This window comes from Oncorhynchus nerka, linkage group LG4 (genome assembly GCF_034236695.1).
Source record: "Oncorhynchus nerka isolate Pitt River linkage group LG4, Oner_Uvic_2.0, whole genome shotgun sequence".
In the NCBI taxonomy this organism is placed as follows: domain Eukaryota; kingdom Metazoa; phylum Chordata; class Actinopteri; order Salmoniformes; family Salmonidae; genus Oncorhynchus; species Oncorhynchus nerka.
This window is the reverse complement of record NC_088399.1, coordinates 23,727,749-23,750,780: the sequence shown is the minus strand read 5'-3', so window position 1 is coordinate 23,750,780 and position 23,032 is coordinate 23,727,749. Positions and strand designations below refer to the sequence as shown.

The 23,032-nt window shown below is 40.6% G+C and overlaps 1 protein-coding gene across 1 annotated transcript; it reads right to left on the bottom strand.

Moving 5' to 3' along the window:
- Positions 1 to 1,957: 1,957 nt before the first annotated feature.
- Positions 1,958 to 21,288, bottom strand: LOC115128858 (protein CutA homolog). Its single transcript, XM_029658983.2, has 6 exons — positions 20,937 to 21,288; positions 19,480 to 19,628; positions 8,949 to 9,008; positions 3,090 to 3,135; positions 2,927 to 2,976; positions 1,958 to 2,783 (listed from the first exon to the last, which is right to left on the bottom strand). The coding sequence occupies exons 1-6, from the start codon at positions 21,039 to 21,041 to the stop codon at positions 2,681 to 2,683; spliced, it is 513 nt and encodes a 170-aa protein (XP_029514843.1). The 5' UTR covers positions 21,042 to 21,288; the 3' UTR covers positions 1,958 to 2,680.
- Positions 21,289 to 23,032: the final 1,744 nt, after the last annotated feature.

The window sequence follows — 23,032 nt, the reverse complement described above, 5'->3', positions numbered from 1 at the left end:
CAAAACCTTACTTAGCAATGTCGGCATTTCCTTTGTGAGGCCTTGATGCCAGAATTGGGGACTAACCCCCATTCTAACTTCAGCGAGGTAAGCGAGTATGGCTGCATCAAATTATAGAATGGTTTAACCAGCATTGGTATGTAAGTCTCAGAGGAAGCAAACAAAACTTCCTCTGACAATTGTACCATGATAAGTCAATCCCCTCAGACTGGGCCTGTTTGAGAAAACCGTTCAGTCAGTCAGTGTACACTATGTTCACTGTGTGTGTGTGTCTATAAACCAGAGCTCAGTTCCATATCCAATGTAAACAGTGACCAGACTGCTTTAATGTGTGTTACCCAGTCCCTGCTTTCACCAGGCCCGGATCCGTCTGGGACCTGGACAGCTGGACCTTTATTCTCTGTGCACCCAGGGGGATGTGTTTAATGTGGACACAGCTTTCTCTCTGGATCTAAGAGCCACGGATCACTGGCTAAAGATGCATAAACACAACAAACTACAGTATACATTGAATTTGAGTGGTAGTGCATGCTCCTAATCTCTTCTTTACGTAAGGCAAAAACAACTGAAAATATGGATAGGGTATATGAATGTGGAAATAGATTCAATATTTGTCTTTCAATAAACATTCTCTTTAAAAAAATATGAACTGTAAAAGCTCCCACCCCACCATCAAATTCAGACTTGTACGTGGTACGTACAACGTATACAGTTGAAGTCGGAAGTTTACATACACTTAGGTTGGAGTCATTAAAACTAGTTTTTCAACCACTCCACAAATTTCTTGTTTACAAACTATAGTTTTGGCAAGTCGGTTAGGACATCTACTTTGTGCATGACAAATTTTTCCCAAAATTGTTTTCAGATTATTTAATTTATAAGTCACTGTATCACCATTCCTGTGGGTCCGAGGATTACATACACTAAGTTGACTGTGCCTTTAAACAGCTTGGAAAATTCCAGAAAATGATGTCATGGCTTTAGAAGCTTCTGATAGGCTAATTGACATAATTTGAGTCAATTGGAGCTGTACCTGTGGATGTATTTCAAGGCCAACCGTCAAACGGAGTGCCTCTTTGCTTAACATCATGGGAAAATCAAAAGAAATCAGCCAAGACCTCAGAAAAAATATTGCAGACCTCCACAAGTCTGGTTCATCCTTGGGAGCAATTTCCAAATGCCTGAAGGTACCACGTTCCTCTGTACAAACAATAGTACGCAAGTATAAACACTATGGGACCATGCAGCCGTCATACCACTCAGGAAGGAGACACGTTCTGTTCCCTAGAGATGAGCGTACTTTGGTGTCGAAAAAGTGCAAATCAATCCCAGAACAACAGCAAAGGGCCTTGTGAAGATGCTGGAGGAAACAGGTACAGAAGTTTCTATTTCCACAGTAAAATGAGTCCTATTTCACATTAACTGAAAGGCCCCTCAAAAGGAAGAAGCCACTGCCCAATAAAAAACAGACTATGGCTTGCAACTGCACATGGGGACAAGGATCGTACTTTTCACATGGGGACAAAGATCGTACTTTTTTTTTTTTGATGAAAAAAAAATAGAACTGTTTGGCCATAATGACCATTGTTATGTTTGGGAGAAAAGGGGACGCTTGCAAGCCGAAGAATACTATCCAACCATGAAGCCCGGGGGTGGCAGCATCATGTCGTGGGGGTGCTTTGCTGCAGGAGGGATTGGTTAACTTCACAAAATAGATGGCATCATGAGGCGGGAAAATGATGTGGATATATCAAAGCAAAATGTAAAGGCGATGTTACCAAATACCAATTGAGTTTATGTAAACTACTGACCCACTGGGATTGTGATGAAAGAAATAAAAGCTGAAATAAATCATTCTCTCTACTATTATTCTGACATTTCACATTCTTAAAATAAAGTGGTGATCCTAACTGACTTAAGACAGGGAATTTTTACTTGGCTTAAATGTCAGGAATTGTGAAAAACAGAGTTTAAATGTATTTGGTTAAGGTGTATGTAAACTTCTGACTTAAACTGTATGTATCACCTTAAGGAATAAGGAACGTATTTGTGCCATCATATATTACAAAAAGTTATCCTTAGAACACAAACAGTGTTCAAGATTCCCTCTCAAAATGCAGTGCAATCAACTTTTTGGTTCACAGTGAAACGGTAAACAGGGGTGCTCTCATCTAGAGAGAAACCAGATAAGTAAAAGGAATGTGATTTAATCTAACAATGAATCTGATGTTTTAGGAATACAATACAATATAAATTTTAAATAAACAGTCTAATGTAACTAATACCTTGAATCAACACTGAATATTATTATTTAATGTTTAATGTTTTTTTGAGATAATTATCTGCAGATCTGGAGCTACAAACTCTTTCAGCTCTGACAAACTGACATTGAACGTTGAGGTCATGTCAAGCTCGGAATTTCAATGGCAACAACAGGACCTGTATAAAACAGAGGCAAAACAACTATGAGTCAATATCAATGTCATGGTGGGAGGAGCTAAACATTTAGCATCTGTGGATCAAGTTCAAAAGCAAGAGTTTGAACTTGGAACCCCTCAAGCCAATCCAAAGCTTGCTGGTTCCCAGCCAATCGCTGTTGCCTTACTCTCCGGTTAACCAATAGATTGGAGATTCACTTCCAATAAGATCACAAGTCATTGAGGATATTCTCCCTCACTGGTCAGTCGTCAGGAACAGCCTCATCCACCCACTTCAAATAGGGCAGGCTCCCGTCCTCCACAGGGAAGCTAAGCACCTCTGGAGTCTCATAGGGATGCACAGACCTGGGGAGGAGCAACAACACATACATTATGTAGCAGGTGCCTAAGTTACCTTTGCTACTGCCTTCCTGAGACCTGAAGTTCTGTTTCCCGAGACCCAACTGCTTGGGATAATTTCTATTAAAAAAAAAGCAAATGTAACTTACTTGACATAGTCTATGAGCCTTTGGGTCTTCGAGGTCCTCGTCTTCACCAACTACAATGCAGAAAAATCCTAGCTATTACTCTGGAAAGTTGGTTTCAACAACCAGTGTAATACTGAACGACTGGCCAGAGACATGAAAGCATAGCTCTACTTAGTAACTTTACCATCAGAATTTCCGTCGCATCTTGAATCTCCCCTTTCCAGTAATACCTATGGGACAAAAATATAATCTTTTGGGACATTCACAGTAGTAAACTGTACATGGGTTGTTCAATGAAACGAGTGCCTTTGATATTTTAAGTAGATGTTGAGCGCAAATACTGAATTTTAAGAGCATGTTATATTAAATGATGTGCCCTTTAATATAGACCACATGGAACATTCAATAAAATGCATTATTTTGACATGTCCCTTTGTACATCCCCTGTGACTTCTAGGAGGATTTTAACTCACTGGATAAGAGCGTCTGCTAAATGACTTAAATGTAAATGTAAATGTAACCCCAACATTTATCCAAGTTTACACCATCATTGTAGTTATTTTGTTGCTTTGACAAAGTCATTTCTGAAGATTATTATTCATTTCATGTGATTCATATTAAGGTATAAAATAAAATAAAAACATGTCCCTCATTTTAAGGTCGACCCTGCTTTGTGAACTGTTATGCGACATCATAGTGTAAAGCAGGTGAGCTGGTTCTACTCTTTTTGACCATTTTCTGGTGTTTTGTGGTGGGAAAATGAGCAGGTCAAGCATAACACATGAACCCTATTACACCTAGATAGACAGGCTAGAAATGTTTGAACAATTTAATGTCCAGTTTTGTGAAGTTTGCATTTAATTACCACTCCCTGTTACACACAACAAGCTTCCAATCCTCCTGTCACAATTGGATTTATGGATGTATTAAGGCGATGTCTTCAACCCTGTTATGGTAAACCATGTTACTTTATTTGGCACTTAATAGGCACATACTATAGTCTTTTTAATTTAACATTTGAGATGGGAAAATAGTTATGAAGTTGAACATGTGCTTTTTATGACAATGTTAAAATTAGGTGAAATTAAATTTTAAAAATTAACCAATTTACACTATTCAAAAGGCACCTATTTGGTGGAACGACCCACATACGCAGATGTAGTAAACTGTATAATTCTGTGTAGTGTGATAGGCTAAATAATGCTCTTCAATGATAGAATAGTTTTTCTCCAACATTAATCTCTACCAGGAAGTTCGTCTCAAGACAAGCAAGCCTATCAGTGTACACATACAGCTGTCAATCAAAGTGTCCAATATTCACAGTTTCTCTACAGTGCCAAAGTCACACAATGGCCTGTTAATGTGAGGGTTCGTCACCTGTTTCTGGCCTGGTGGCTGTTGCTGTATCTTAATCCATCTTTCTTTATCTTAGGTCAATAATAAGAAGAATGTGTGTTTCTTGTATGCTTGTCAATGGTTATCCAGCTACTCAACAAGGTGCTACTGGGTTTTCACCTTCAGGAAACAGAACAGCAGTGCCCTGCTACTAAAATAGTTACTTATCAATCAGTTAAAGCAAGAGCTCCAGAAGACTATTCGCATTCAAATGACTGTTGTTCTGTTTTACAAGTGTTTCATTACCGTTCGACAAACTTTCCTTATCTGACTCTCACCTTCTTTTGTTGACTCAATCACTATGTGATTATGCATTTACAGGCTTATAGACTTTAGAGAGAAACTTTCCCACTCTCCTACTACTGGTGAGAGTAATTTACATTCAGACAACTAAACCAAAACAGTGGTTTGCACAATTTAGACAGAAACTTCCGCACTCCCTTAGGCTATTAGTTGTGAGAGTACTTTACATTCAAGTAACCACAACAGTGGGGGGGCTGTACACATTTCTTTTTACAAAAAAAAAAAACATACAGACCAACGCACACAAACATCAATGACATCACACCTGCCCAGATCCACCTGTTCTCACCCCTATTTTCCATGCCCTTTCAATATTTAGATAACGAAGCATATGGTTTTTCAATGGAGGATTGGTTGAATTCCAGTTTAAGATAATTAACAAGAATAGTATTTTCCAACCCATCAGATATCTCACTGCACCCTCATGACGTCTTGAAATATGCAGACAGACGGATTAAATGTACATTTACATTGTAATACTTCTGACAGCCAACTTTCTAACTCTGCCCATAACTTTTGAACTTAATAGCATTCCCAGAAGGCATGGATTATTGAGTCATTGTTAGTTTTACAATTAACCCTTGAAGCTAGGGGGCACTATTTTTATGTTTGGAAAAATTACGTTCCCAAAGTAAACAGCCTATTTCTCAGGACCAGATGCTAGAATATGCATATAATTGACAGATTAGGATGGAAAACACTCTAAAGTTTCCAAAACGGTCAAAATGTTGTCTGTGAGTATAACAGAACTGATATTGCAAGCGAAACCCTAAGAAAAATCAAACCAGGAAGCGGCTCTATTTTGAAAAATCCATGTTCCATAGCCTCTCATTGCTCCATTTTAAAGGGATATCAACCAGATTCCTTTTCCTATCGCTTCCTCAAGGTGTCAACAGTTTTTTTAAACCTTTATTTAACTAGGCAAGTCAGTTAAGCACAAATTCTTATCTTCAATGACTGCCTAGGAACAGTGGGTTACCTGCCTGTTTAAGGAAAGAATGACAGATTTGTACCTTGTCAGCTCGGGGGTTTGAACTTGCAACCTTCCGGTTACTAGTCCAACTCTCTAACCACTAGGCTACCCTGCCCATGCCCCCATTCTCAGTCTTCAGACATAGTTTCAGGCTTTTATTTTGAAGAACGAGCGTGAACAACCACATTGCGTAAGTGGATAGGTGGGGGCTCTGAATTGTGCGCAAAAGAGAAAGGTGGCCATTGTTACTCCCGGTCCTAGTGAAAAGCCAACTGTCCCGGTTGATATATTATCGAATAGATATTTGAAAAACACCCTGAGGATTGATTATAAAAAACGTCTGACATGTAGGGATATAATTTGGAATTTTTGTCTGCGTTGTCATGACCGCTCTTTACGGTGGATTCCTGGGCATAACGCACCAAATTAACGGGGGTATTTGGATATAAAAAATATCTTTATGGAACAAAAGGAACATTTGTTGTTTCTAGCAGACCACCATAGTCCCTGTGCCCAAGAACACAAAGGCAACCTGCCTGAATAACTACAGACCTGTAGCACTCACGTCCATAGCCATGAAGTGCTTGAAAGGTTGGTAATGCCTCACATCAACACCATTATCCCAGAAACCCTAGACCCACTCCAATTTGCACACCGCCCAAACAGATCCACAGATGATGCAATCTCTATTGCACTCCACACTACCCTTTCCCACCTGGACAAAAGGAACACTTATGTGAGAATGCTATTCATTGACTACAGCTCAGCGTTCAACACCATAGTACCCTCAAAGCTCATCACTAAGCTAAGGATCCTGGGACTAAACACCTCCCTCTGCAATTGGATCCTGGACTTCCTGACGGGCTGCCCCCAGGTGGTAAAGGTAGGTAGCAACACATCTGCAACGCTGATCCTCAACACTGGAGCTCCACAGGGGTGCGTGCTCAGTCCCCTCCTGTACTCCCTGTTCACCCATGACTGCATGGCCAGGCACGACTCCAACACCATCATTAAGTTTGCAGATGACACAACAGTGGTAGACCTGATCACAGACAACGATGAGACAACCTATAGGGAGGAGGTCAGAGACCTGGCCGTGTGGTGCCAGAATAACAACCAATCCCTCAACGTAACCAAAACTAAGGAGATGATTGTGGACTACAAGAAAAGGAGGACCGAGCATGCCCCCATTCTCATCGACGGGGCTGTAGTAGAGCAGGTTGAGAGCTTCAAGTTCCTCGGTGCCCACATCAACAACAAACTAGAATGGTCCAAACACACCAAAACAGTCGTGAAGAGGGCACAACAAAGCCTATTCCCCCTCAGGAAACTAAAAATATTTGGCATGGGTCCTGAGATCCTCAAAAGGTTCCACAGCTGCAACATCGAGAGCATGGTTGCATCACTGCCTGGTACGCCAACTGCTCGGCCTCCGACCGCATGGAACACTACAGAGGGTAGTGCGTACGACCCAGTACATCACTGGGACTAAGCTGCCTGCCATCCAGGACCTCTCCACCAGGCAGGGAAGGCCCTACATTTTCAAAGACCCCAGCCACCCCAGTCATAGACTGTTCTCTCTACTACCGCATGGAAAGCGGTACCGGAGTGCCAAGTCTAGGACAAAAAGGCTTCTCAACAGTTTTTACCCCCAAGCCATAAGACTCCTGAACAGGTAATTAAATGCCCCAAACCCTCTTTTTACGCTGCTGCTACTCTCTGTTTATCATATATGCATAGTCATTTTAACTATACATTCATGTACATACTACCTCAATTGGGCCGACCAACCAGTGCTCCCGCGCATTAGGTAACCGGACTATCTGCATTGTGTCCCGCCACCCACCACAAGCCAACCCCTCTTATGCTACTGCTACTCTCTGTTCATCATATATGCATAGCCACTTTAACCATATCTACATACTACCTCAATTAGCCTGACTAACCGGTGTCTGTATGTAACATCGCTACTTTAATAGCCTCACTACTGTATATAGCCTGTCTTTTTACTGTTGTTTTAATTCTTTACTTACAGGTTAGCGCCTGTAAGTAAGCATTTCCCTGTAAGGTCTACACCTGTTGTATTTGGTGCACGTGACAAATAAACTGTGATGTTATTTGATTAGATTTTTTTGAGAGATATTGGTTCTTGTAGAATCGGTTTTCTTCCATATTGTTATAGTGTTCTTAACTATGAAGATGTTCATGTTCTTAGCTTTATCCTTTGAAAATGGACGTGTAAAGATTCAGTCGGTGAGCATGTGTATCTCTTTAGTGCACTTAACAATAAGTCTTGGGTGGCGACTTGATACAATTCCAAGTCTCAGTAGTTTCCTTAGCGATGGATATCCACACTCAGGAAGGGCGTGTGTGTGTGTTTGTGTGAGTGTGTGTGGGTTGGTTCTTCTATCCTTGTGGGGACCTAAAATCCAAAAAAGTCCTCACAATGATAGTAAAGACAAGGATAGTAAATTCTCCCATGTGGGGAAAATTCCCACATCCCAAGTGGACAAACGGTATTTTAAGCTTATGGGTTAGGTTTATGGTTAGGGTTACAGTTTGGGTTAGGGTAGAGGTAAGGGGTTAGGGTTAGGGTTACAGTTTGGGTTAGGGTAAAGGTAAAGGGTTAGGGTTACAGTTTGGGTTAGGGTAGAGGTAAGGGGTACAGTTTGGGTTAGGGTAAAGGTAAGGGGTTAGGGTTACAGTTTGGGTTAGGGTGAAGGTATGGGGCTAGAGTTAGGGTTACAGTTTGGGTTAGGGTAAAGGTAAGGGGTTAGGTTTAGGGTTACAGTTTGGGTTACAGTTTGGCTTAGAGTAAAGGTTAGGGGTTAGGTGTAGGGTTACAGTTAGTGTTACAGTTTGGCTTAGAGTAAAGGTTAGGGGTTAGGTTTAGAGTTACAGTTTGGGTTAGAGTAAAGGTACAAGGTTTAGGGTTAGGGTAACAGTTTGGGTTACAGTTTGGGTTAGGGTAAAGGTAAGGGGTTAGTGTTACAGTTTGGGTTAGAGTAAAGGTAAGGGTTTAGGTTTACAGTTTGGGTTAGAGTAAAGGTAAGGGTTTAGGTTTACAGTTTGGGTTAGAGTAAAGGTTAGGGCTACAGTTAGTGTTACAGTTTGGGTTAGAGTAAAGGTAAGGGGTTAGTGCAGCGAAAACCCTGGGTTAGTGGTTAGGGTTATGGGTTAAGTGTGTGTGTGTGTGTGTGTGTGTGTATGGCTCAGTTGGTAGAGAATGGTGCTTGCAATGCCAGGATTAGCTTCCCTTGGGGCAACCAGTACGGAAAATGTATGTAGTCACTACTGTAAGTCGCTCTGGATAAGAGTATCTCCTAAAATTGAAAACTTTGTGTGAACTAGACTGACACTGGCAGTACTTACATGGTGGAGGTCCTGGGCAGAATATTGATGCATGCTGCCATCCTCCTCTCCATAATGGCTCTGTTGGAGAGAAGAAGATGATAGGGAGGAGAGAGACAGCAACAATTATGATATCATTCAGTTATTTTGCAGATGTGTTGTTATTTTAAAGAATATTTGGCCTATTTAGTATATGGCCCAGGGCCGTGCACAGAGCTTTCAGGGGACACGTGCTGAAACTGTCCAAATTAATATCTCGAAAATCGCAGCATACCAACAACTGCTTCTGTAGCAAAAATGTTACCATTTTTGAGAATAGGCCTTTTTAATTCTGCAACAGCACACTCACTCATCACAAATTGTAAGCAAGCTAGTTACAGTGCCTCCTAAAGACATGATTGACATCGGTGTAACGGCTTTCCTCTTCCTCTTCTGATGAGGAGTAGCAAGGATCGGGCGAATACGCAGCGTGGTAAGTGTTCATCTTGGTTTTTAATAAGAACACTGAACAAAACAATAAACAACAACGTGAAAAAACAAAACCGAAACAGTTCCGTGTGGAAACAAACACTGACACGGAAAATAATCACCCAGAACTCAAAAGTGAAGGCTACCTAACTATGGTTCTCAATCAGGGACAACGATTGACAGCTGCCTCTGATTGAGAACCATACCAGACCAAAAACATAAATCACAAAACATAGAAAAAGGAACATAGACAACCCACCCTACTCACGCCCTGACCATTGTCGTGGAAATTTCCTTAATTACCAAATGATGAGAGAGCAAATCACACGAGTCAGAGTTATGCTTAATCTTCACATTTAATAATAATTAAGCTTTTGCAATAGCATTTTGACTTTCAACAGTTCAGTATCTCTAATGAAAAGTTGAGAGTCCCCCACATAATGGCAAATGGGATCCTTTATCGCAAAGATCCACCCCCTCCTAGACGACATGACAAAACACAGGTCTTAGGAACTTACAGAGAGAAAAAACCTTACTTCAGAGAGAATATCCCCTAGTCAGACAGAGTGGCCTATAAATTATCGTTCAGTTTGGTCTCCTAAACAAAGCTCTTATCTCGTCCTTGGTACAAAATGCTACCAAGACATTACCCCCACCCTATGATATATATCAAATTGTCATTTAGATAGAACCAATTCTAAATACAACCAATCAGAGGACAAACTCACGGAGAGGAGAGTGACCCTATAGGTCAACAAAGAGGGAGCATAGAATGATTCCAGACACTGTCACCCTCCTTTCCCCGATGAGAAAATTAGGGAGTCACTGGCACACAGAAAAGATATGTTTACACATGATGACCCCTTGACCTCTCCCCTCTCTGCGGCCCATGCAACTTAGTCCTGACATAGAACAGATAACTGCCAATGGCCACCACTATAGTACAACAAAATACATTCTTGTGAGAAAATAACTCATAAGCATATCATGAAAATAAAACATCTTATCTATGTTACCCAACTAATTCTGATCATTCCACAACACCATTCTAAAACAAAGACATTACAACAGAACTAAGGTCAGAACGTGATAATCGGGAAAAGATGGTGAGCTATCAATTGATCATTCATATTGATGATTGATGTAGTTAGCCAGCTCAATTTGTTTTTATAATTGTGATTTATCTCCAATGCTCTTAAATAATAACTTCATAATATACACTGAACAACATCCAACAATTTCAAAGATTTTACTGACTTACAGTTCATATAAGGAAATCAGTCACGTGAAATAAATTCATCAGGCTCTATTCTATACATTTCACATGACTGGGAATACACATATGCATATCTTGGTCAAAGATACCTTAAAAAAAAAGTAGGGGTGTGGATGAGAACCTTTCAGTGTCTGGTGTGACCACAATTTTCTTCATGCAGCACGACACATCTGCTTCGCATAGAGTTGATCAGGCTGTCAATTGTGCCCTGTGGAATGTTGTCCCACTCCTCTTCAATGGCTGTGCGAAGTTGCTGGATACATTTGCAGAAACTGGAACATGGTGCCGTACATGTCGATCCAAAGCATCCCAAACCCGCTTAATGGAAAAACTTGGACATTTTCAGCTTCCAGGATTTCTGTACGGATCCTTGTGACATCGGGCCATGCATTATCATGCTGAAACAGGAAGTGATGCCGGCGGATGAATGGATGAATGGCATGACCGTGGGCCTCAGGATCTCGAGTATTTCTGTTGAAATGACGTGGCTATGCAAAATCACTTGATGTTTTTGGAACTAGTGAATCTAATACGCCAATGTAAACTCAGATTTAAAAAAAATATAAATATGAACTTTATCAAACAAAACATGCATGTATTGTGGAACATGAAGTCCTATGAGTGTCATCTGATGAAGATAATTCAAGGTTAGTGATGAATTTTTATGTCTATTTCTGCTTTTTGTGAATGCTATATTTCGCTGGAAAATGGCTGTGCTTATTGTGGTTTGGTGGAGACATAGCATAATCGTTTGTAGTGCTTTTGCTGAAAAACATATTTGAAATCGGACACTTTGTTGGGATTAACAACAAGATTACCTTTAAAATGATATAAAACACATGTATGTTTTAGGAATTGTAATTATGAGATTTCTGTGGTTTGAATTTGGCGCCCTCTATTTTCACTGGTAGTTGTCATATCGATCCCGTTAGCGGGATTGCAGCCATAATTAAGGAGATACATACAGTTCAGGGGCAGAACGACAGATTTGTACCTTGTCAGCTCAGGGGTTTGAACTTGAAACCTTCCGGTTACTAGTCCAACACTCTAACCACTAGGCTACCCAGTTGAAGTCGGAGGTTTACCTTCGCCAAGTACATTTAAACTCAGTTTTTCACAATTCCTGACATTTAATCCAAGTAAAAATTCCCTGGCTTAGGTCAGTTAGGATCACCACTTTATTTTAAGAATGTGAAATGTCAGAATAATAGTAGGGAGAATGATTTATTTCAGCTTTTATTTCTTTCATCACATTCCCAGTGGGTCAGTAGTTTACATACACTTAATTAGTATTTGGTAGCATTGCCTTTAAATTGTTTAACGTGGGTCAAACATTTCGGGTAGCCTTCCACAAGCTTCCCACAGACAGAGGTGATGTAACTGAATCAGGTTTGTAGGCCTCCTTGCTCGCACACGCTTTTTCAGTTCTGCCCACAAATGTTCTATAGGATTGAGGTCAGGGCTTTGTAATGGCCACTCCAATACCTTGACTTTGTTGTCCTTAAGCCATTTGCCGGAACTTTGGAAGTATGCTTTGGGTCATTGTCCATTTGCGACCAAGCTTTAACTTCCTGACTGATATCTTGAGATGTTGCTTCAATATACTCACATAATGTTCCTCCCTCATGTTGCCATCTATTTTGTGAAGTGCACCAGTCCCTCCTGCAGCAAAGCACCCCCACAACATGATGCTGCCACCCCCGGGCTTCACGGTTGGGATGGTGTTCTTCCCCTTGCAAGCCTCCCCATTTTTCCTCCAAACATAATGATGGTCATTATGGCCAAACAATTCTATTTTTGTTTCATCAGACCAGAGGACATTTCTCCAAAAAGTACGATCTTTATCCCCATGTGCAGTTGCAAACTGTAGTCTGGCTTTTTTTATGGTGGTTTTGGAGCAGTGGCTTCTTCCTTTCTGAGTGGCCTTTCAGGTTATGTCGACATAGGACTTGTTTTACTGTGGATATAGATACTTTTGTACCTGTTTCCTACAGCATCTTCACAAGGTCCTTTGCTGTTATTCTGGTATTGATTTGCACTTTTCACACCAAAGTACGTTAATCTCCTTCCTGAGCAGTATGACGACTGCGTGGTCCCATGGTGTTTATGCTTGCGTAATATTGTTTGTACAGATGAACGTGGTACCTTCTGGCGTTTGGAAATTGCTCCCAATGATGAACCAGACTTGTGGAGGTCTACAATTGTTTTTCTGAGGTCTTTGTTGATTTATTCTGATTTTCCCATGATGTCAAGCAAAGAGGCACTGAGTTTGAAGGCAGGCCTTGAAATACATCCACAGGTACACCTCCAATTGACTGAAATTATGTCAAGCTTCTAAAGCCATGACATAATTTTTGGGCATTTTCCAAGCTGTTTAAAGGCACAGTCAACTTAGTGTATGTAAACTTCTGACCCACTGGAATTGTGATACAGTGAATTATAAGTGAAATAATCTGTTTGTAACAATTGTTGGAAAAATTGCTTGTATCATGCACAAAGTAGATGTCCTAACCGACTTGCCAAAACTGTAGTTTGTTAATTAACAAGAAATTTGTGGAGTGGTTGAAAAATGAGTTTTAATGAATCCAACCTAAGTGTATGTCAACTGTACATGTAAACTACTGTTCAAACGTTTGGGGTCACTTCGAAATGTCCTTGTTTTTGTCCATTAAAATAACATCAAATTGATCAGAAATACATTGTTAAATGATGTACTGTAAATGACTGTTGTAACTGAAAATGGAATATCTACATAGGCGTACAGAGGCCCATTATCAGCAATCATCACTCCTGTGTTCCAATGCCACGTTGTGTTAGCTAATCCAAGTTGATAATTTTAAAGGTCAAATTGGTCATTAGAAAACCATTTTGTAATTATGTTAGCACAGCTGTAAACTGTTCTTCTAATTAAAGAAGCAATAGAACAGGCCTTTAGACTAGTTGAGTATCTGGAGCATCAGCATTTGTTGGTTCGATTACAGGCTCAAAATGGCCAGAAACAAAGTCTTTCTTCTGAAACAAAATCTTTCTTCTTCAGTCTATTCTTGTTCTGAGAAATTAAGTCTATTCTCTGTGAGAAATTGCCAAGAAACTGAAGATCTCGTACAACGCTGTATACTACTCACCTTCACAGAACAGCGCAAACTGGCTCTAAGCAGAATGGACAGAGGAGTGGGAGGCCCGGTGCACAATTGAGCAAGAGGACAAGTACATTAAAGTGTCTAGTTTGAGAAACAGATACCTCACAAGTCCTCAACTGGCAGCTTCATTAAATAGTACCCGCAAAACACCAGTCTCAACGTCAACAGTGAAGAGGCGACTCCTGCTGACCTTCTAGGCAGAGTTGCTAAGAAAAAGCCATATCTCAGACATCTGACCAACATTCTGAAGGCACAGGGGGGAAAGGAGATCAAAATCCACGGCCAGTCCATTCGACTCATCCAGGACCTGTCTGCTAGGCTTATGAAAAACAACGCAAGCAATACATTCCGATCAGACAGTCATTGGAGGGAAAAGGAATCAAATCTCAACTCTGCTTCCTGACAATGGTGTGGGTATGGAAGGGAACGAAAAGGATGGAATTCACAAGCGCTGATGAAGTCCTAATCAAGCTTCAACTGGCAGATTCAATAAATAGTACCCGCAAAACACCATTCTCAACGTCAACAGTGAAGAGACGACTCCAGGATGCTGGTCCTCTAGGCAGAGTTACAAAGAAAAAGCCATTTCTCTGTCCAGTGTCTGTTCTTTTGCCCATAGTAATATTTGTATTTTATTTGCCAGTCTGAGATATGGCTTTTTCTTTGCAACTCTGCCTAGAAGGACAGCATCCTGGAATCGCCTGTATTTTTTTTTTACATTGGATAAAAGTAGATACTCAAAGCTAGAAAATTGTATGTCATACAGTACAGTTAAGGAACAATGAGAAAGTAATTCTGCTTTTAAAGTTGATAAACTTGTAACCTCACCTTTGAGAAAATGGCCCTTGAAAGTTTTGGTACACCTACTGGAGCACTCTTCTTTGTTTACACCCATTCAGCGTCTTTCACACTCTCTTGAACCTTAGCCCCACCCATCTCTTTAACGATTCACGTGAGGCCATTTACTAAACAACCAAAGTTTCAAGACTAAAGGCGGGTTTATACTACGTCTATCGACAGTTGTCGCAGTGACATCATGAATAGTATATTGTCTTCCAAAATCAAACTTCGTTAACGTCGTTGTCGTTATAAAAAAGTGCAAACACAAACTACAGGCTGCATGACATCAGCAACTTGGTGGTCCAAAATAGCTTAACTAGTGTATTTTAACACCAATAAACCCACCCGTTTAAAAATGAATTTAGTATATGTCAATCTAGCAAACCAGACAACTAAAAGTAACTTTCTTAACAATGTTTTGGTTAGTTTCTAGCTTGTTAGCTAGATAGCTAATGTTAAGCAAACTGGCTAGCCAATTCAAATAATGATCATATCCTGTAGCTGACAACATCTTCACTAGCTCATTTGTCTTCATTATTACAGGACAATTAGCTTACAACAAGATCATTATTTACAAGTTAATGGCGAGCCAATTACAGAAAATTGCTTATGGTTGTGAGTGTGACAAAATAAAAGCAGGTCATTCTACCTGAGAATATTAGAACTTGCACACTGACTCGTTGGCCTAACATTATATACTAATTTGACTTTGTTGTGATGTTCTTCACATTACCATCTCTCGTAAACACATACTATATAAAATCAAATCAAAGTGTATTTGTTTACATGCACAGGATACAGAAGGTGTAGTGAAATGGTTACTTGCATAGTGGAGTCTTTTGTTTGGACATGTAGCTAGCTAGCTAAACAATGAACCATAATCCCAACTCATAACATTACTACCCTGAATCTGCAGATAGCTAACCAACCAGGAAAGGATTACCTACACATGCTGAACAGCTCATGTTATAGACATAAGCATGCTACATGGCAGACCAATATGAACTCATCTCTCGACATGTCCAGTCAATCCATTATCTCAGCCAATCAGCTTGCGGGAAAGTTCCTGTCTCTTTCCGTGGCTAAATCAACTAGACTATAATTTAACAGTTTTATTCGTATTTACAGATGGCATAGAAGTTTGTTATTAAGGTATATGAAAGTTCACATGTTCCAGTAGGCATTCCTGCCCAAAAATGAAGTATACGTTCAAATGGCTCTCCTGGGAAGTATTAACGTGTGACACATGCCTACTTTCCTAAAACAAGTTCCTTTAAGGGGCATCTATTTTTAATGACTTCTCAATGACCTGAAAAAGATCATCTATTTACGTCAACATTTTTTATTCAAATTTAGTCTATTGCAAGAGTTATATTAAGTTCTGTTTTTATTGTCAATGCAACCAAATATCAACATTTGAAGGAGATGTACATTCTGCTTGGATAGTTCCATCTGTGCCACTGACTTAGTCTGGCGTTATTTCCAGCTTGTCTACAAATATGTTGGATTCACATCTCCATCTCAGGCAAAAATGTAAAGAATAGGGGCAATGTTGTTACATCTAATGCCTGTTTACCTGAGGCTGATGCCACGCAGGTGTTTGTACGCGTGTACACATGCATATACACACGCTCACATTCAAACGCACACACGTGCACATACACGGACACACACACAAAAACACACACACACACACACGCGCATATACAGTGGGGCAAAAAACGTATGTAGTCAGCCACCAATTGTGCAAGTTCTCCCACTTAAAAAGATGAGAGGCCTGTAATTTTCATCATAGGTACACTTCAACTATAACAGACAAAATGAGGGGGAAAAAATCCATAAAATCACATTATTATTAAAACAATTTTTAATGAAGCCGGGCGGCAGGGTAGCCTAGTGGTAAGAGCGTTGGACTAGCAACCGGAAGGTTGCAAGTTCAAACCCCCGAGCTGACACGGTACAAATCTGTCGTTCTGCCGCTGAACAGGCATTTAACCCAGTGTTCCTAGGCCGTCATTGAAAATAAGAATTTGTTCTTAACTGACTTGCCTGGTTAAATAAAGGTAAAATAAAAATAAATAAAAAAATACTGTGTTCTTAACTGACTTGCCTGGTAAAATAAAAAAAAAATAAAAAAAAAATACTGTATTCTCAACCATTTGAAACCAATTTGAGACCTCTTATGGGGTAGATCTTTTCACACAGCCTCATCATTATTTGTTTAACAATTTATCAATGTCTTTTCTACTACAGTCTAGCCAAATATGGAAGGTTTGTTTCAATCTGGTAATGTTAAAAATATATTTGAACTAATTTCACTTCTGCAGAAAGTGTCTCACTGCCCTCACGTTTGACCATTTCCTTATTTCTTTCCTCTGAAATGGTATAATTGTTAAAAAGAGATTTCCTCTTTTTAATAAGTATCTGCTGAGTGGCAGAATGAGTCAGAAATTATGTTGTAGCTTAGCTGAGAATGTCTGCTTGAGAAAAATTGTTGTTCTGATACTCTCACTCTGAAAGTTTTAAAGATGCACTATGCAGGAATCGCTCCGCCATTTCCTGGTTGCTAAAATTCGAAATGTTCAGTTTGTGTCAAAACAAGCAAGCATAGTGTAGAGAATCATTGTACCATCTATCCCACTGTGAAATATATATTTTTTTTAAACAAAAATATAGCATTTTCAGCTGTTTGAAGCTGGTGTACAAAATCAAAAGTAAAAGATGCAAATAAACTCAACTTAAGAAAGGGACACAAAGAAACATCACACATTTAATAGATCTACCACTTTGTTAGATTTGCTTTCAATGAGAATGACAGATCTAAACATTTTTGTGTGAATTTAATCGGAATTTAATCGCCCAGAAAGTTACGTATTGCAGCTTTAAATATATATCTATAAATGTTATATTAATTTCAGTTTGTCTACAAATTAATAGTGGATATGTTGGATTTGCATCTACATCTCAACCAAAACTCAAGGTTAAAGAATAGGACTAAATTAAATTAAATTTCTGAAGAACAGAAGTTAGGTGATGCAACAGGACAACATCCCAAAAGACAGAAGTAAATCAACAACAGAATGGCTTGAACAGAAGAAAATGCGCCTTCTGGAGTGGCCCAGTCAGTCCTGGCCTCCTGGAGTGGCCCAGTCAGTCCTGGCCTCCTGGAGTGGCCCAGTCAGTCCCGGCCTCCTGGAGTGGCCCAGTCAGTCCCGGCCTCCTGGAGTGGCGCAGTCAGTCCTGGCCTCCTGGAGTGGCCCAGTCAGTCCCGGCCTCCTGGAGTGGCCCAGTCAGTCCCGGCCTCCTGGAGTGGCCCAGTCAGTCCCGGCCTCCTGGAGTGGCCCAGTCAGTCCCGGCCTCCTGGAGTGGCCCAGTCAGTCCCGGCCTCCTGGAGTGGCCCAGTCAGTCCCGGCCTCCTGGAGTGGCCCAGTCAGTCCTGGCCTCCTGGTGGCCCAGTCAGGCCTCAGTCCCAGTCCCCGGCCTCCTGGAGTGGCCCAGTCAGTCCTGGCCTCCTGGAGTGGCCCAGTCAGTCCCGGCCTCCTGGAGTGGCCCAGTCAGTCCTGGCCTCCTGGAGTGGCCCAGTCAGTCCTGGCCTCCTGGAGTGGCCCAGTCAGTCCTGGCCTCAACCCAATTGAGATGCTGTGGCATGACCTCAAGAGAGCAGTTCACACCAGGCATCCCAAGAATATTGTGGAACTGAAATAGTTTTGTAAAGAGGAATGATCCAAAATTGCTCCTCACCGTTGTGCAGGTCTGATCCGCAACTACAGAAAACGTTTGGTTGAGGTTATTGCTGCCAAAGGAGGGTCAACATGTTTTTAAATCCAAGGGTTCACATACTTTTCCAACCTGCACTGAGAATGTTTACATGTTGTCTTCAATAAAGACACGTACAATTATAATTGTTTGCGTGTTATTAGTTTAAGCAGACTGTGTTTGTCTACTGTTGTGACTTAGATGAAGATCAGATCAAATGTTATGACCAATTTATGCAGATATCCAGGTAATTCGAAAGGGTTCACATACTTTTCATTTCCACTATATACTGTATATATGTTGTCTTTTTTTTTGTTGAATCCTGTGTTGAATTGAAATATTAGCTGTATACTTATTGTAAAATGTTTATTATATTCTATTGAGCCATTTACTTTATATTCTTATCTTTTATCATGTATTATTGTTGTTGCATTTTCGAGAAGGAACCTGCAAGGAAGCATTTAGTTGGACTGTAATAATTCATAAATAAGTAGTCATTTTAATTATTTTATTCTATTTATCGAGACACACAGACGAAACATAATTTTCCTCCCATCTAAATGATTCTGTCCTAAAAGAGTTATTCAACACTACTGTGCCGCTCAGCCTCTCTAACCACTGACTCAATATCTAGGGTGAAGGTACCCAGGTTAGGACAAGCTAATAATTCCATGAGGAAGCTTTTGAAAATAAACAGATTCATGGAATCAGCACCAACTAGCATCGCTGGTCCCATTGTTGAGAATTCTTCCTCATTTATGCAATGCATTGTGGGATATTAGAATCGTCTTGTTTAAACCTCTATCTTCAACCTAGCTCATTCTCAGAAAATGCTCTAACCCTAACTCTAGCTCATCAAAAAATGACAGTGTTTGAATGATCCTGTTTCACACAGTCAAAGTTGCGTTCAAGGGTTTTCCCCTCATTTTGTTTAGGTGCATGATGTTGTTAGGTAAACACAACCATCACATTGATTGGCCTAGAAGCATTTCACCACTGTGTGTAGTTTGTGTGTGGTGGGGTAGTATTGTTTAGTTACAGTGTGATAATGGTAGGCTGGACTGTAGCCTACCGGCCGATGTCCTTGGCTGTCTGTTCGTTGGGGCAGTTGACGAGGAGAACAGAGTGGTGTCCAGGTAGATAGCTCCCTGTAAAGGAAGAATGGAGCTTTCCACCCAGGAACCTCAGCATGGGATACATAGACATGGTCAACACCATTCCCTGGAGAAGAGGGAGGAGGAGGAACAGAAACATAATTCATTTCCCACCCACCTTGTGATCAGAATTTATGTATTTAACCTTTATTTAACCAGGCAAGTCAATTAAGAACAAATTCTTATTTGCAATGTCGGCCTGACGAGGCAAAAGGCCTCCTGTGGGGACGGGGGAGCATTTTTTTTTTAAACAATGTCAAACAAAATGGACAACACAGACAGAAGACACTGGCAACAGCACAAATACAACAGCAAACAAACAGTGGATGTTTGTGTGAAGTATAACAACATGCTTCCTTACATAAGGCAATACAAACTCTTGACATAGGGTGACAACTACGTCTCAAAAACCTATTCATCTATGTGTCCTTTGAACTCCTCCAGGGACACCAGGTCCTGGGGTTTTAGGGAATTCCAAGACCAGGGGGCTGAGCAATGACAGGACCTTTTTCTATGCTCGGTTCAAATGTTCGGGACCGTTAGCATAAAACAAGATTGAGATCTAAGCATGTATGTGTTTTCATTTCGAGCTAGAAGAGAGGATAGATAAAATGGCAGTTTTCCTAAAATGGCCTTAAAAGTAACAATGTACTGATTGATGGCATGCCACTTATGCCACATAACAAGTGTAATGCTTTCACATATCACTCCAGGTAGAACAAATTGTCCTTAAAAGACAGATCTAGGATCAGATACCCTACCTTTGACCCTGCATCAGTTGTTAGGCTATTGGGCAAAATCCCCCCTATTATAATCACATCTCTGAGTTGAGGTCACTTCAGGGCAAGTTGTGGAAGGAGTCAGGACATGGTCCCTGATGGTAATTCATTGGTCAGTGAACAATGCCAGGTATTATCCCTGCTGTCCCATCAGAATGCTGTGTCCGGGTTTAATCTTGGTGACTCTCTGTTCTCTATCCTCTTATTATTGTGCTCCCACAGCTGAATGGCTAGTTGGAACAGACAGAGGCCAATTTATAATCCTCTCTCTCTCGCTGCAGCCTCTCTCTGTCTCTCTGCAAGCAGCATGGTATGAGATGGAGTGATTGGCATTTGACTAAATAACAAAGTGACCCCTCCCCCAAAAAACATCTGTCAATAATTGTTTAGTACGAGAGAAGCATTTCACTTTAATAAAATAAATCTTTGACTATTTGGGGAGGGGTTTTCCCCCAGATATTGTATTGTTATAGGTAACTGATCTTATATAGATAGACATTTGTGAATTATTGCAACAAAACTGCATTCCAAAACATTATTAATTTGCCATCTGGATACATTTCTATAATTGTATTCAACAAAAATAATGAACTTACCATACAGATCACGAACAATCCAAAACGACAGAGAGTTTGAACTAGGGACTGCTTGTGATATCGCGGGGACAGGAAGTCCATTTTGCTGCCAGAAACAAACGTCATTCCGACCAAGAGTTATTCAGACTGTCTGAGAGGGTTTGAGAGGGAGAGAACAGATGGCGTCTTGTGCGCTCAACTTGAACTGGAGAGGGTGGAGAGGATCTCTAAGCAGCTATGCGCTTATACCCTCACCAATAAAGTTCTCGCTTCATAGTCCGTTGCCCATTTCTTGTGAATAATAGTTTATTTTTAATGTGCTAAATCTGCAAAGGTGAACTTTTCTGCTGGTGAAGCCACATTGTTGTGGATAGATAAGTGCAGTGACAGGTAGGTCGGATAGGACGGTCAACGACAGCACAGGAATCCGTGCTTGTCATTGGACGTTTGACACTTCCTGATACACCAACGTCCAACCAAACACCGGCATTGAACATAGGGCACCACCCCCGAACCCTGGCCGTAAGCGGCTTTCACTCCCTAATAAACATAAGTGCTTTTCACTGGATGAGAGGTAGAGGCTAGAGAGGTAGGCCTCTGTTGTGTGCAGATTAAAAATATAAACGGTTTTATTTTAGTGGGTGAGTTAATACTGTGGGGGTGGTCTTTTTGCCCGAGTTGCAGATGGCTATATCGGTCTGCTAATACAGGACTATTAAAGGCCCAGTGCATTACTTTGGTGAAAAAATATACTGTAGTTTTAAAAAGTATTATAATTTATTTGATTATTATTCAGACTTTACAGGGGTGCTGCAGCACCCTCAGCACCCCTACTTCCCGCAGCAATGCCCACTCATTTGAAAGGAACAATTGAGTAGATCTGCAAAAATAAATAGACCTATGATAAGACATTTCCATTTATCTGTTCAGAAACAACCATGGTTGAGTTTATTGAACAAGCAATTTATCATTATAAAATATAGAACATGTTTTATGATAAGAAATGACATGCCCTAAACATATTGCTATACAGTAACTCACCTGTTGCATCATTGTAACAAAGAGAGCCACACACAGAGAATACATCAATGTTAATTTGAGGAACATGTTTTCCTTTTCAGATAATACTGTTGTTCCTTTATTAATCAAGACAATACTGGCTTTGTCCCAAATGGCACCCTATTCCCTAATGGCATTTGTCAGAAGTTATGCACCATAAAGAGAATAGGGTGCAATTTAGGACACAAACACTGTCTTCCTATAACCCTCAGAGGAGGCACATTTAGGGCATGGTCATTTAGGGCATGGTCATTTAGGGCATGGTCATTTGGGGCATGGTCATTTGGGGCATGGTCATTTGGGGCATGGTCATTTGGGGCATGGTCATTTAGGGCATGGTCATTTAGGGCATGGTCATTTAGGGCATGGTCATTTAGGGCATGGTCATTTGGGGCATGGTCATTTGGGGCATGGTCGAGGAATTTGACAGGGCCCTTTTACTCCACAAACACATATTGTAACTAAGATCCTACTGGAAGATGAAAGGTTTACATCAAACACTGTCTGTGGTGTGACAGTGCACAGTCAGTTGTTACAAACCGACTCCAATAATTCTATGACTAGGCCTATATGCCATTGTTATTGTGTTATGCAGCCATTATGACAGTGATACAAAACCGACAAAGCAGAGAAGATGATAAGCAAAAGGATAATAAACAGCTCCACGATTTCCCCTGGTTGAGTTATAGTTGATAGCAGACAGTCAACTGACTTCTGCTTTTCAGGAGAATGAACCAGAACCAAACACCCGTCACAAAGGGTCTCTAGAAGGGATACGGTTTGTCAAATTGAGGCTAATATATATATAATTTTTTTTGCATTTTAGCTCACCCTAACCCTAAATATTGTTCTAACCATAACCTAATTTTTACATTGGTTGTATCCCTTCTGTACAAAACTGTCTCAGCCTGAAGTCAAATCTGTGGTGCCAGAATGCAGAGTTGCCACTAGATGGTGGTGTGGGTTCACATATATTCTCCTTCAGTCTAATCCTGCCTCCCAACGTAAAAACCTGACATTCAGGGTACTCAATCCCCATTTCAAAACAGGCAATAACC